The 14,496-nt window shown below is 39.6% G+C and overlaps 1 protein-coding gene across 3 annotated transcripts in view; it reads left to right on the top strand.

Moving 5' to 3' along the window:
- KITLG (KIT ligand) overlaps positions 1-14,496 on the top strand; it is a 105,645-nt gene that overhangs the window by 39,459 nt on the left and 51,690 nt on the right. For all 3 annotated transcript variants that reach the window (XM_061415703.1, XM_061415702.1, XM_061415701.1), the window contains exon 2: positions 2,293-2,406. In XM_061415703.1, coding sequence (XP_061271687.1) covers positions 2,293-2,406 — 114 coding nt within the window. The remainder of the gene's footprint in view (positions 1-2,292; positions 2,407-14,496) is intronic.

The following is a 14,496-nucleotide window of genomic DNA, read 5'->3' as shown; positions in this document are numbered from 1 at the left end:
GTAAAGAAGCAGAAATTTTTTTTTCCTTGTGATAAGAACTCTTGGGATTTACTCTCAAACAACTTTCATATATAACATAGAGCAGTGCTAACTATATTTATCACATTATACAGTACATCCCTAGTGGTTATTTTATCTTTCAACTGAAACTTTGTACCTTTTGATCACCTTTATCGAGTCCTCCCTCCCTCATCCCTGTGCCTTTATATTTCTTACAGCCTAGAATATGAATAAGGTTATTAGAGATTGGCCCATTATAGAGATACTTAGGGAGGATTCCAAAGTTAGATCATGAAAGAGGGTGTTGGAGAAATCTATTTCAAGGGAGGGTTATATTTTAGCGATGACAGTGTGAGAGACACTTTGAGTTTAAGCATTGTATTTACATACATGAAGGGAGACTCTTAGAGGAGATGTTATGTGTTGGGATTGTCCAAAAAGTGGAATCCCCCAAACAAATCATTTACACTAGCGGTTCCCAACCTTTTCAGCACCAGGGCCCAGTTTCATGGAAGACAATTTTTCCACAGGCCAGGGTAGAGATGGGGATGGTTTGGGGATGATTCAAGCATATTACATGTATTGCATGTTATTTCTATTATTTATTACTTGGCTTCACTTCAGATCATCAGGCACTAGATCCCAGAGGTTAGGGACCCCTGATGTACACAATTTAGTCTTTATTTTGGCCCAAGGGAGAAGAGCAGGATCCCACCAAGGTCTAAGTAGTCTTAAACAAAATTAAGCAGGATTACTTAACATTCATAGATTACAATGGTAAAACAATGAAGGGATTTTAGTTTTGTTTACACTACATTTTTATATGTAGGAAGCATTGTAGTCTTAGAAATTTTAGTAAATGATCATTGTAACTTGGTCCAGTATAATATCTATTAAGCTGGCAGATATTAATTGAAAATAATAATCCAGTTCCATTTAATACATGGCTGGTTACATAATAAGTAGGAAAGATTTCTAGCCGTGTGCAGATGGGCCTTTGTGTAATTTTAAAATGCCATAGATGACTGTTAACTCATAAAAGAATTCTCACATTTTAAAATATCATCACATCTCCTGTTGTTTATTTTTCCTGGAATGCTCATCCCTTCCCCGTCAACTCTTGCAAATTCCTCCTCTGTCCACCAGAATCCAGTTGGAGTCACATTTTCTCTGTGGCTTTTCTTGGCACTACCTTTCTGCCACGAGTTCTCTCCCTTAAGATTAATTGATTAATTGCTTCCTCCTCTGGGTTCCCAGAACATTTATCGCAGGGTGTGTGTATTACTTATTTCCCTGAATCTGCATTTCAGGGGAGTCTTATCACCTTTGTACAATTCTCCGGCTGGCTCAGTCCCTGTCTCATACAAGTTCAATAAATAGGTATCAAATTTGAAACATTAGACTCTTTTTTAACCTTGATCACTGATTCATCTAGCAAATATTTAGCAAGAGCTTTTTATATTCCAGGTGCTGTTATGTCTTGTAAAGATATTGAGGGGAAAAAAATAGATGCCCTAATTTTTAGAAATATAAAACACAGGGTAATAAGAAAAAGTAAGCCAGGCATAAAAGTAACTATTTAACATGGTTGAAAGAGTTATTTGGAAAGAGAGGTAGCATGTGTGTGTGTGTATATGTGTGTGTGTGTGTGTGTGTGTGTGTGAGTACTTCATGCTGGTGTTCAAAAATGGCTTCTCATTGACTAAGAAAATATTTTTCCTTGTTAAATCGCTAAAAAACTGTGATTGAAAACAATGACTCTTTTGATGTCTCACAACTTAAATTCTCTCCTAGATCTAAATATCTCTCTCTCACTTTAACTGGGTGTTCTAGTAGGTTATTGGGTTAAAGCAATGCTCAGAGTTTTGCTGTTACTTGCCAAACAGTCTACATTTAAAGTAGAGAAAAATTTTTTTTGGTGCCTTAAGGTACAAATTTTATGCATTCCCTAGTTTTTAGAAAATAGCTTAAGTGATAAATTCTTCTCATGTTGCTACAAGTTCATTTCTAATTGCCATTGGGGAATTGCCCATAGAACGTTTTTGACAAAAGTTAACGATACTGTCATTGAAATGAAAAACCAAACCATATTTTAACTGAGAATTTTTAAGAAATTTGGTTAGCATAGTTTGTGTGTAAGGTATTTAAACCAGTAGTATTCAAAGAAAAAAAAAAAAACCCACAAGATAGATTCTTTTTTCCACATTAAGGCAGAAAATGTTAGTTGTTAATAGTTTGAGTGACTATGGATATTTACTGATGGTCACCAGCATTTTTTCTCTTTTCATTTAGACTTGGATTATCACTTGCATTTATCTTCAACTGCTCCTATTTAATCCTCTCGTCCACACTCAAGGGATCTGCAGTAACCGTGTGACTGATGATGTGAAAGACGTTACAAAATTGGTAAGGAATGCTTTCAATTGCTCTGACTCTTGTACTTTTTGAAAAAGATTTCCTTTTTTTCTTGCCCCAGATTAGTGTCTTTCAGAGATCAGGAGAAAAGTCACCGAGTTGTGCTGAAGGGTTTGTAGGGAGCAGGTCAGGCGATACTTGCGGTCACAGAGCGTCTTGGTAAGGGTGGCCCGCCGCACCTCACTCGAGGGACTTTGTTTCCTTGCTGGCCTCTTCATCTCCTTTGCAGGCAGTGAAGGACGCTGGCGGGTGCTTTGTCTGCTGATGTGTGAGCACTAGCTTGTTCCCCATTATCTCGTAGCCAAGTTTCATTTTCCCTCCACACGTCTTCCTGCTCTTCTCTAAGGAGCCTAACAAAAGGAGGTCCGAGCTGCTCATTCTCCCGTTTCCAACTGCTCTAAGACCCGTTACACGCGGGTGGGTGTTTGCCCGCTCAGTAAACACAGTTGGAGTCGTTTGTTGCCCCAGCGTTGACCAGACACATCTCCCACATCCATCCCATCGTAGCCTTTCCCCCAGCAAAAGCCGTTTTTCACTAGTGCCCCTTTGTCACTGCCAGCCTCTCTCAAGAGGCAGACCGCAGAGAGCGAGGGCGTGACCCAGCCTCTGAAATGGATTCCTCCCGACCCTCATGATCTAGCGGCGGCTGTACGTGTTCATTGGAGCTACACTCTGTGCTTTCGGAATGAACACACTTTGAAAAGCCGTTTTGTAAGTTCCTGATTTTGTAAGTGCCCAGTGGCACTCAGTTATATGAATATTGTTTTGAGAGCAGAGTGATGTGGGTTGTAGTATGTAAAAAAGAAAGGAAAGTATATTTGTTGAGATATTTATCTTTCCTACTTTGATATGCATTTCCTGGTGTATATGTTGTTATTTTGGGTTCATAACCAAGCTTCAAAACAGAAGTTTAATGTTACAATCTGAGTCTTGCTTAGCTTAGTCTCAATGTACAATTAAGAATATACGCATACATGCACACACACACACCATGCAGATTTCTTTGGATACCTACAAAGTCCAGGCTTAAAAGTATTCTCTGGTGCAGTATCTGAAGGTGTATCAACATGTTTTATTTGAGGGGCTGGTGATCCAAGCACTATAACATTTGCCTCCTATATGCCCAGCTGGGTTTAAGGATGGGCTGGGGGAAGTACTTTTTTCAAAACATAGATCATGATCCTTTTCCTCAAATTGCTTGTTAGTTTGTTAGCCAAGGAACTATACTAAGAAGAAAACATTTATATTCAAAATTTGGTATGGGTCAAAGACCCTCGTGAAATGTTTGTTCAATAAATGAAGTAAGGATGTGCATCACTATGCAGCAACAAAATTATCTGTGGCGTTCATGAAAGTCACAGGTGTCTGGGCCCCACTGTTTAAACAGGTCTGAGGAAGGGCTCTATGCATCTACATTTTAAAGATATTCCTTAAAGGAGATTTAAGAACCATTGCTTTAGATGGTTTATGCTGTCAAAGTTTAGAGACCAAAATATTGTGACCTTACTTTAACCTCATTTCTTATTATGACCAGTTTTATCTACATTGTATCAGTTCAGTTCAGTTGCTCAGTCATGTCTGACTCTTTGCAACCCCCTGGACTGCAGTACTCCAGGCTTCCCTGTCCATCACCAACTCCTGGAGCTTGCTCAAACTCATGTCCATAGAGTTGGTGATACCATCCAAATATCTCATCCTCTGTTGTTCCCTTCTCCTCCTGCCTTCAATCTTTATTAGCATCAGGGTCTTTTCTAAGGAGTCAGTTCTTTGCATCAGGTGGCCAAAGTATTGGAGTTTCAGTTTCACCATTAGTCCTTCCAATGAATATTCAGGACTGATTTCCTTTAGGATTGACTGGTTTGATCGCCTTGCAGTCCAAGAGACTCTCAAGAGTCCTCTCCAACATCACAGTTCAAAAGCATCAATTCTTTGACACTCAGCTTTCTTTATGGTCCAACTCTCACATACATAAATGACTACCGGAAAAACCATAGCTTTTTCTATGTTGTATGGGTTTACATATATGTTAGATTAATATGAGTCTCCAAAATAGACTTAAAGTAGGTCACAGCTGGGAAATTAACAACTCTTATGGGGTTATTTGTGGAACCATGGAGCTACAATGAGCAGGGGAGATTGGAAGTAGTCCTAGGCATCCAATTTCAAATATGTGGGCAAGGAATCACAGATGGAAGGTGATGGTGTATCTGACCACAGGCTAAGCATGTCCAAAATTAAGTTGGCATTTAAGAAAAATTACTTATTGTCAGTATTTTTTGCTGTTTGAAGAATATTACCTGATGAGCACCACTTCCTGTGAAATGTCAAACTGATATTTTCAAGTGGCATAAGTAGGTATTGTAAGCACCTTCCAAGATTTTCTGTTCTTGTCTTTAACCATCTGCTTATTTTCAGTCTGTTACCTATCAGTTGAAAAATGCAAGAAACTTTGGGAAAGAAATGCCTGGAAAGAGATACTTATTAACAGTAAAATATTAATATAATTCCTTTCCGCAGGGGGAAATGTAAAATCATTAAGCTGGAAAAAGTCTTTTTTCTCCCTTCCAGCAACTGACTCATAGGGGAATTTTTTAATTTCAAGAGTTGATCTAAATGAAATTAGTGTGTTTACTTCAGATTATTGGGGGAAAAGTCAAGTTAATAACAAAAAAGGATTTAGAAGATCACTTCTGATTGAATAAAGACCTACTTAATGCACAGCCGGTATTTCATAGAGTAGGAAATTGAAAGATATAAAATAATCCCTGGTCTCAGAGTGTTTATAATCTAGTTTGGGGCTAAGCCATCTCTATGAATATATGAAAGCAGATCACTAATACCACAATAACCACATGAAAATGGATGCTATTTAAAATATTTTCTGGTAAAGTATGGGATCCGACTTGTACTGATTTTTTGGTTAGAATGGATTTTAGCATCTGACAGACATGCTTTTTGACCTTAGATAAGAAACTATCTTTCTAAAGCTCAGTTCTTCCCAATTTTATGGTGTAGATGGAATAAGAGAATGTGTATGTGTGTATATATATATACATACATATATATGTATATATATAACCACAGTTATTGTCACATGATCTCTCTGTGCCTCAGTTTCCTCATCATTATAATAGATTAATAGTACAACAGGGGTTAGCAGTGCCAACCTTTTGGCAGTGGAAAATCGTCTCACAGCCTATAGTTGGCCTTCTGCATATAAGGTTCCTCCCTAGCTGTGGTTTTTGCATCCATGGATTCAACAAGGGTGGATTGTGTAGTAGTGTAATACTATTGAAAAACAGGAGTATGAGTAGACTCACGAAATTCAAACACGTGTTGTTCAAGGATCTACTGTACTTAACCTCATAGAGTGATTTCAAAGATTAAATAAAAGAACAGTGCTAGGAACATAGCAAGTGCGTGCTAAATATTATGTTAGTAATGGTAGTATAGGGCTCCCTTGGTGGCTCAGTGGTAAAGAATCTCTCAATGCAAGAGACCCGGATTTGATTCCTGGGTTGGGAAGATTCCCTGGAGGAGGAAATGGCAACCCACTCCAGTATTCTTGCCTGGATAATTCCATGGACAGAGGAGCCTGGTGAACTACAGTCCAGGGTCACAAAGAGTTGGCCACACTTAGCAACTGAGGACAGAATGGTAGTGTGATGGTAGTGATGTTTGTGGGGTCATAGTCCATGGGGTTGCTAAGAGTCCGATACGACTGAGCAACTTCACTTTCACTTTTCACTTTCACACATTGGAGAAGGAAATGGCAACCCACTCCAGTGTTCTTGACTGGAGAATCCCAGGGTGGGTGGAGCCTGGTGGGCTGCCGTCTATGGGGTCGCACAGAGTCGGACACGACTGAAGTGACTTAGCAGCAGCAGCAGCAGGATACTGGAGCTGAATTTAGAGAATTCAGAATTTCATAAATAGGAAAACTGAGATCCGTGAGTGGTGAGTTCCAGCTCCTGGTCCCATACCTGTGTTGTCTTCTAGGACAGTGGTTTTCAGACTGGCTTCAAGAGACTACCCAGCAGCTCTGCTTTTATTTATGTTTCTGGGTTTCTGAATAAAACTTGGGTGGAACAAAGAATTGAGCTTCTGGGAAAATGTTTGCAAATCACGTCTCTAAACCACTGTTTTGTGGAATATTACTTGAGAACCATCCAGTCACAATCTCTGAGGGTCCTTATGAAAAGTTTAGCCATCAGGGCCCTGCCTCAGAAATATAGGATTGCAGCTCATGGAGATGAGATGTAGGAAGCTTAATGTGTTGGACTGGCGTCCCAGGTGATAGTTATTTGCATAGGTCAGGACTACTCAGGTAATAAATTATACTTACAATATGGGGTTGTTTCCATATTTGAAAAGAAGTGGCGTTCCCATCCTTAGCCTAAAACTCATTGATTTCACTAATTCAAACCGGGACATGAGTGACTTTTCAGTTTTATGGCTACAGATAACCACAGTCTCTCTCTGGAGAACAGTGGAGCAAAAAAGCATCTTGAAGTAGGTCAGGCTTACTGGGGTGTTTGATACCAGCTCTGCTATTACCCAGCTGTGTGACTTTGGACAAATAAATCTCTGAACCTTTCTGGGATTCAACTTTTGGTTTTGAAAATGAGGAATTAGGACATGATCAGTAGTTCTGAATCTAGAATTCATAAACTTTCAAACTCTTTCAAATGAAATTCCAAATTATGCTTGCTGTGTGCCTTATGTGTTTCTGCTGCTGCTGCTGCTGCTAAGTTGCTTCAGTCGTGTCTGACTGTGCGACCCCATAGACGGCAGCCCACCAGGCTCCCCTGTCCCTGGGATTCTCCAGGCAAGAACACTGGAGTGGGTTGCCATTTCCTTCTCCAATGCATGAAAGTGAAAAGTGAAAGTGAAGTCACTCAGTCGTGTCCGACTCTTAGTGACCCCATGGACTGCAGCCCACCAGGCTCCTCTGTCCATGGGATTTTCCAGGTAAGAGTACTGGAGTGGGTTGTCATTTCCTTCTCCAGGGGATCTTCCCAGCCTAGGAAATGAACCCGGGTCTCCTACATTGCAGGCAGAGGATTTACCAACTGAGCTATGAGGGAAGCCTAGTGTGTGTGTGTGTGTGTAAGAACATGTATAACTTTTCATGCTTCCCAGAGAAGTCTGTAACCCTCCCCCCAAAAGATAAGAACTAGCAAATTGGATAACTCAGGAGGCCCATTTTAGCCCTGAGATTCTCTTATTCCATAGTCCTGCCTCTTCAGATTGTACATGTTGGAATAATCCAGTTATGCCTTGACTAAAGGAGGTTATATCAGATTAGATTTACTTCCTTTGCAGGCATAACATATGTACATTTTATCTGAGAAAAAGAAAGTGGGTTGAAAATACCTTTGTACCCTTTGCTCATTGTAATTTATTCAACTAAAATCATTCCTTTGCCAATGCTGCCAGTTCTGCCTTTGCTGTGGGTGGCAACTTGCACTCTGCCCACAAATCTTAAGTTTGTTTGCTTGGGGTGACTCCCGTGTCACAGAAGCACATGGTTTGTGACTTTACTGTCATTTTCTTTTTAATTTCTTCTTGGACATTTTGTACTACACCTGTAGTCCCCATGGTTTCTATTTTAAATCCTTCTGGCATGTTTACTCAGCATAATAGTTCATCTGTTTACAGAACTTTTTGCTTTGTTTCTAAAAAATGTTGCAAGACTTGTGTTAAAAGGCAGACTCAGACCTACCTAAAGAAAGGGTGTTTGCCATACACAAAAATAAACTCAAAATGGATTAAAGATCTAAATGTAAGACCAGAAACTATAAAACTCCTAGAGGAGAACATAGGCAAAACACTCTCTGACATACATCACAGCAGGATCCTCTATGACCCACCTCCCGGAATATTGGAAATAAAAGCAAAAATAAACAAATGGGACCTAATTAACCTTAAAAGCTTCTGCACATCAAAGGAAACTATTAGCAAGGTGAAAAGGCAGCCTTCAGAATGGGAGAAAATAATAGCAAATGAAGCAACTGACAAACAACTAATCTCAAAAATATACAAGCAACTCCTACAGCTCAACTCCAGAAAAATAAACGACCCAATCAAAAAATGGGCCAAAGAACTAAATAGACATTTCTCCAAAGAAGACATACAGATGGCTAACAAACACATGAAAAGATGCTCAACATCACTCATTATCAGAGAAATGCAAATCAAAACCACTACGAGGTACCATTTCACACCAGTCAGAATGGCTGCAATCCAAAAGTCTACAAATAATAAATGCTGGAGAGGGTGTGGAGAAAAGGGAACCCTCTTACACTGTTGGTGGGAATGCAAACTAGTACAGCCACTATGGAGAACAGTGTGGAGATTCCTTAAAATCGGGAAATAGAACTGCCTTATGATCCAGCAATCCCACTGCTGGGCATACACACTGAGGAAACCAGAAGGGAAAGAGACACGTGTACCCCAATGTTCATCGCAGCACTGTTTATAATAGCCAGGACATGGAAGCAACCTAGATGTCCATCAGCAGATGAATGGATAAGAAATCAGTGGTACATATACACAATGGAGTATTACTCAGCCATTAAAAAGAATACATTTGAATCAGTTCTGATGAGGTGGATGAAACTGGAGCCTATTATACAGAGTGAAGTAAGCCAGGAGAAAAAACATAAATACAGTATATTAACGCATATATATGGAATTTAGAATGATGGTAACAATAACCTGGTGTACGAGACAGCAAAAGAGACACTGATGTATAGAACAGTCTTATGGACTCTGTGGGAGAGGGAGAGGGTGGGAAGATTTGGGAGAATGACATTGAAACATGTAAAATATCATGTAAGAAACGAGTTGCGAGTCCAGGTTCGATGCACGATACTGGATGCTTGGGGCTAGTGCACTGGGACGACCCAGAGGGATGGTATGGGGAGGGAGGACGGAGGAGGGTTCGGGATGGGGAACACATGTATACCTGTGGCGGATTCATTTTGATATTTGGCAAAACTAATACAATTATGTAAAGTTTAAAAATAAAATAAAATTAAAAAAAAAAAAAAGAAAGGGTGTTTGGGAAGGTAGTGAATCAAACTTTAAAAACTTGTATCTTTGGGTGGTTCAACTGCAGCTCTTAATGATTGTGTTGATAAAAAAGGAATCCAAACATTGAAATAGATCAAATTAGTTTTTCCTTCTGTTCTTTCTACTGTTTCCTTCATTTATGATCATTTTTCTTCGTTTGGGGGAGTTTAATTGAATGTGACTTTGCTGCTTTTTGAAAACATTTTTATCTTTATCTGTTGGGTAATTGTTTGTCTTCCTTAAAATGTTTAAGGCAGGTTGCTGTTCTAGCCCCCATCTTGTAAAAGTGGAAATCACTCTGTCTTTTCAAGGTCAGTCTATAGATCAGTAGGGTAAAGTCAGAAATTTGTGGCTTTCCTGGTCTTTCAGTAGGCAATTATTTTAAACAGATTATATTAATACATGCCTCTTATAGTTTGACATAATAGGAGATTATAAAAATATTCTTAGATAACAAATTTCACACTTCGAGTGGACTGTTTTGAATAGTGCTGAATTTTTATTCTCTTCAAGTACAATGTTTGGATAGAATTATCACTGCATTAAAATGGAGGATTGGAGTCTCTGCTGCTGCTAAGTCGCGTCAGTCGTGTCCGACTCTGTACGACCCCATAGACGGCAGCCCACCAGGCTCCCCCATCCCTGGGATTCTCCAGGCAAGAACACTGGAGTGGGTTGCCATTTCCTTCTCCAATTGGAGTCTCTGAGTCTCCCCATTTCTAAGTATATCTTCTCTTTAAAAGCAGAGGTCCCCCATAGTTTTGTTTGACCATTGAAGAACAATGGTTTGATAGCTGGATAGTTTTTAAAGTTGATTTTTTATTAATTTGCAATATTTAGCATTTTACTTTCTACTCCTGTAGTCAGTACATTTTTTTTTCTCTATTTAAAGTAAATTTTGGACTTAGTATTTAAAGGACAGAGTATATTAGAAATAATATTTGTAAAAACTGACTAGCTGTGTTGCCAAGCATGTAAATCTTATCATAAAGAAAATGTTGTTCTTCCTTTGTAAGATAAACCACTTAGGTACAGTATCTCCTGCCCCTTGACTTTTTTACAGCAGATATTATTGTGTGAACATCTAAGCACCATGCAAAGCACTGTCTGTGGATTCTCTGTTTTAGTCATTGCAACCCTAGAAGGTAATGATTTTGTCCACCTGTGTATTCTTTACTGTCTGGGTCAAAGGGAAGCCTGACTAATGCACCACTGTATTGATTAGGCAGCTGAAGCCTAGTGATGGTTAGTAACCTGATGATTCTCACTTGGAAGCTGGGAGATGAATAGAGGTATGAACCCATAACTGCCCATCTCTGGAACATAAGAACCCGGTTCATAATATATGATGTCTTTACTTATGTCAGTATCAACTGCAATTTAAGAACTATCATTCTATCCTCTTGAATTGTACTTGCTAGGTAGAAGTCATCTTATTTTATGATTAGGAAATTATAGATTAGTACTATTTAACAGGAGTCATCATCATAAGGTATGTTTATGAAGCAGACCAACATTTTAAAATTAATTTTTATTGGAGTATCATTGCTTTACATGTTGAGTTAGTTTCTGCTGCATACAGAGTGAATCAGTTATACATATATCCCCTCTTTTTTAGATTTCCTTCTCATTTAGGTCACCACAGAGCATTTAGTAGAGTTCCCTGTGTTAGATGGTAGAGACCAAATGTTTTTAATCTCTTTTATTTGAAGGAGACAAGGATCATCTAAACTTATTTAGGTATTCTTCACTGAGAAAAGATGACCCAGAAAGGCTTGTGAGTTGTCATGTTAATTTTTTCTAAATCACTAATTGAGTTATTATTTAAAAAAGAAAAAAGCGATTGACCTGGTTAGATTTTTAGTCAGTATTAACAAGAAATGGCTTATAAGGGGAAATAAAAAGGCAAAAGCTTTGTTCTGTGTTATTTCTGAAGAGTGAACAACCATTGTTACACTAAGCTGTGGCATGGAGTAAACTGGGGTATTACTGGGATATTTTAAGTACATGCATAGAAGGCTTTTTTTGCTCTAAGAATCAGCAGTGATTCTTAAACTTCTCTGTGTCTCAGAGACTTTGAGAACTGGACTCTTTCCTCAGAAAGGTCAACTATGTGTGCGCTGCTTTATGTAGGGTCAAGGGAATCATGAGTTACTATCATTGCGTTTTGATTCTTATCAAGATCTTGACAGAAACAACTGAGACGAGTATCTCACCAAGGATGTCCAAAAAGCCACTGATTTCACAAGACTGAGAGACCTCAGTGATGTTTGGATCTTGAGATCCAAGTCTTTTAGATCAGTGATCTAGAGAGGGAGTTAAATGTTCTGACTTTGACTTCTTTTTCTGCAGGGCATGGTAAGCAGCCAATGACTGTTTGGCTTGCAAAGACTTTTTCTTGGCCGAGTTTCTAGCATTTCCACATGCTATTCTCTTAGGCATTTCCCCCCTAGTGTCACTGAGTATGATCAATCCTTAAGATATCCAAAAAAATGAAAAGATAGCAAGTGGGCCTGTCTAGTAATTGAGTGAAAGTGTTAGTTTCTCAATTGTGTGCAACCCCTTGCAACCCCATGGACTATAGCCCACCAGGCTCCTCTGTCCATGGGAGTCTCCAAGCCAGAATGCTGGAGGGTGTTGCCATTCCCTTCTCCAGGGGATCTTCCCTACCCAGGGACTGAACACAGATCTCCCGTATCCCAGGCAGATTCTTTACCATCTGAGCCACCAGGGAAGCCCATCATATCACAAAGTGACTTGTTTCAGAAGTTTTATGCATTTTCTAATCTAGTACAGTGTTTAAATCCTTACACTCCAAACCATTTCTTTCATTGGAATAACTTGAGATTTGGTAAATTTTCCATCATTTAGGTTCTATTTCATTTTAATTTTTGCCCTGAACTTATTTTACCAGGACAGTTAGGTTTACAAAATCTGTAGCCTTGGATATGAATCCATATAACCTTACCAGCAGGATGCTTCCTTGGAATCTAAAGCACATCTCTGCTTTTTCAGCTTTTAATCTCTGTAAAAATATTTAATGTGTGTTCAGTACTCTCCCACTGGTCTTCTAAACTGCCCCTGGTCTCTCTTCTCTCTTTGCTTTAGTACATACTTCCAAAGTGCTGCTGCTGCTGCTAAGTCGCTTCAGTCGTGTCCGACTCTGTGCGACGCCATAGACGGCAGCCCACCAGGCTCCTCCGTCCCTGGGATTTTCCAGGCAAGAGTACTTCCAAACTAACCTTCCTAAATTGACTGTCACGTTTTCTTCCTGCTTAAACACACTCAATGTAGCACCACTGCTTACACGAGGAAGGTAAATCCGACTGAATTCTTAGTAATTTTCTCCTTCAACTTCTTCATCTTACAGATGAGGGGTATAGGTTCCACAGGGAGGAAGTGATGTGCCTAAGACAACAGTGACCTGTAGGGATCTAGTGGTGGAACTGGTTCCACTGAACCTTACTGCTTCCCACCTGGCCTCCGTGGCCCAACATTCAGGTCCCTCACTGATGTGGGCTGGCTAGAGCCTGAATGATCTGCCCCTGGTCTACCATGTCTCTGTCTTTGCAGATGTCCCTCTCCCTTGCAATTAATAAGTACTCGTTTACACACAACACTAAATAACTAAGTATTTTAAATAAGTTACATTATCCTTGTATAGTCTTCATACCAGCTCAGTTCTGTGATTCCCATTTTACCTATGTGGAAATTGAGACTAAAGAAGATTTGGTAACTTGCCCAAGATCTCTGAATTAGCACGTGGCAGGACCTGGATCCAGCCTGAGCAGTGTGTCCCCAGGACCTGTGTTGGGAGTCCTTTGTCAAAGTAACTGCCTCGAAGGAACAGCTTATCTTCCTAGTTCCAGGCCAAAGGCTCCCTCTACTCTCTCAGATTTCTGCAGTGCTCACCATGCATAAGAGAAACTGAATTTATCACGAGATTATCTGTGCCTTTTGGATGCTATTCAACATACTGTGAATGCTTAGAAAGTAATATAATAATTCATGAAGTGGCCATAAAAAATATACAACTTGACTTCCTTAATTCTCTTCCAAATGTGATTGGAAATGAACCAGTGCAATCCAAGAAAGTAATAACGCGCAGACTGATCCACAGATAACTGCTGAGACCAGCACTCAGAGCCGGGATTTGTGTGCTCACTCGCACTGTGTACTCATGTCTGTGACCCTGAGATGCCAGTTAACCCCTCTGAGCCTCCATGTATCGTTCAGTAAAATAGGCCCAATAGTATGTATCTTGGTTGTGGCAGAGACTGTGTCCAAAACCTTTTAAAATTTTAAAGCATTTTTCAAAAATAGTATTCCTTTTCAGCTCCCTTAGAAACTAAATATCAGTAAATCAGTTTAAGGCAGAAATTATTATGATATACTGCCCCCCCCCAACCCAGTGTGGTAAGATTTGTTTGATTTTTTTGCACCAATTTTTTACATGTCAATTACTAACAAAACAGAATTGGCCAGCGGATCTTTACATTTTCTCTGTTCTCTTGGTACATACTCAGATCATAAGTTTTCTGAATACTAATTTGGTCAGTTCTGTGTTTATTTTCCAATAATGTTAATTGTGCATAAGGAAGGGGGCTAGATTGTCAAGCGCCTGTGTTCAGAACACCTGCCATTTTGTGCCATTTCTCCATCTGGAATGGCTTTCACTTACCTGTTGGTTCGTAACAAAACAGAATGGTGCGCTCATTCTGATTCCAGCTTTTATACCTGTGAAGCTGTTAGCTCTGTTTTCCACCAGGGCTTACATAAAATGATGAGGTCCATCTGCTTTTCAAATATGGGGGTGAAGATCCACAGACAGAAGAAATCCTGGAAGCATGATGGGAAGTTTGACCAAGAGAAAGAACGTTACTGTGAAAAGTCACCCTGAACTTAAAGAAGGCCACCTTCTGTGGCAGTGCAGATATGTTCTCAGTAAGCAGTGCAGATTTGACTGTTCTCTTGCGGGTGGCACGAGGAGGGATGTTGGTGAGC

The sequence above is a fragment of the Bos javanicus genome, chromosome 5, assembly GCF_032452875.1.
Source record: "Bos javanicus breed banteng chromosome 5, ARS-OSU_banteng_1.0, whole genome shotgun sequence".
Lineage (NCBI taxonomy): Eukaryota > Metazoa > Chordata > Mammalia > Artiodactyla > Bovidae > Bos > Bos javanicus.
This window is presented reverse-complemented; position numbering and strand designations above follow the sequence as displayed.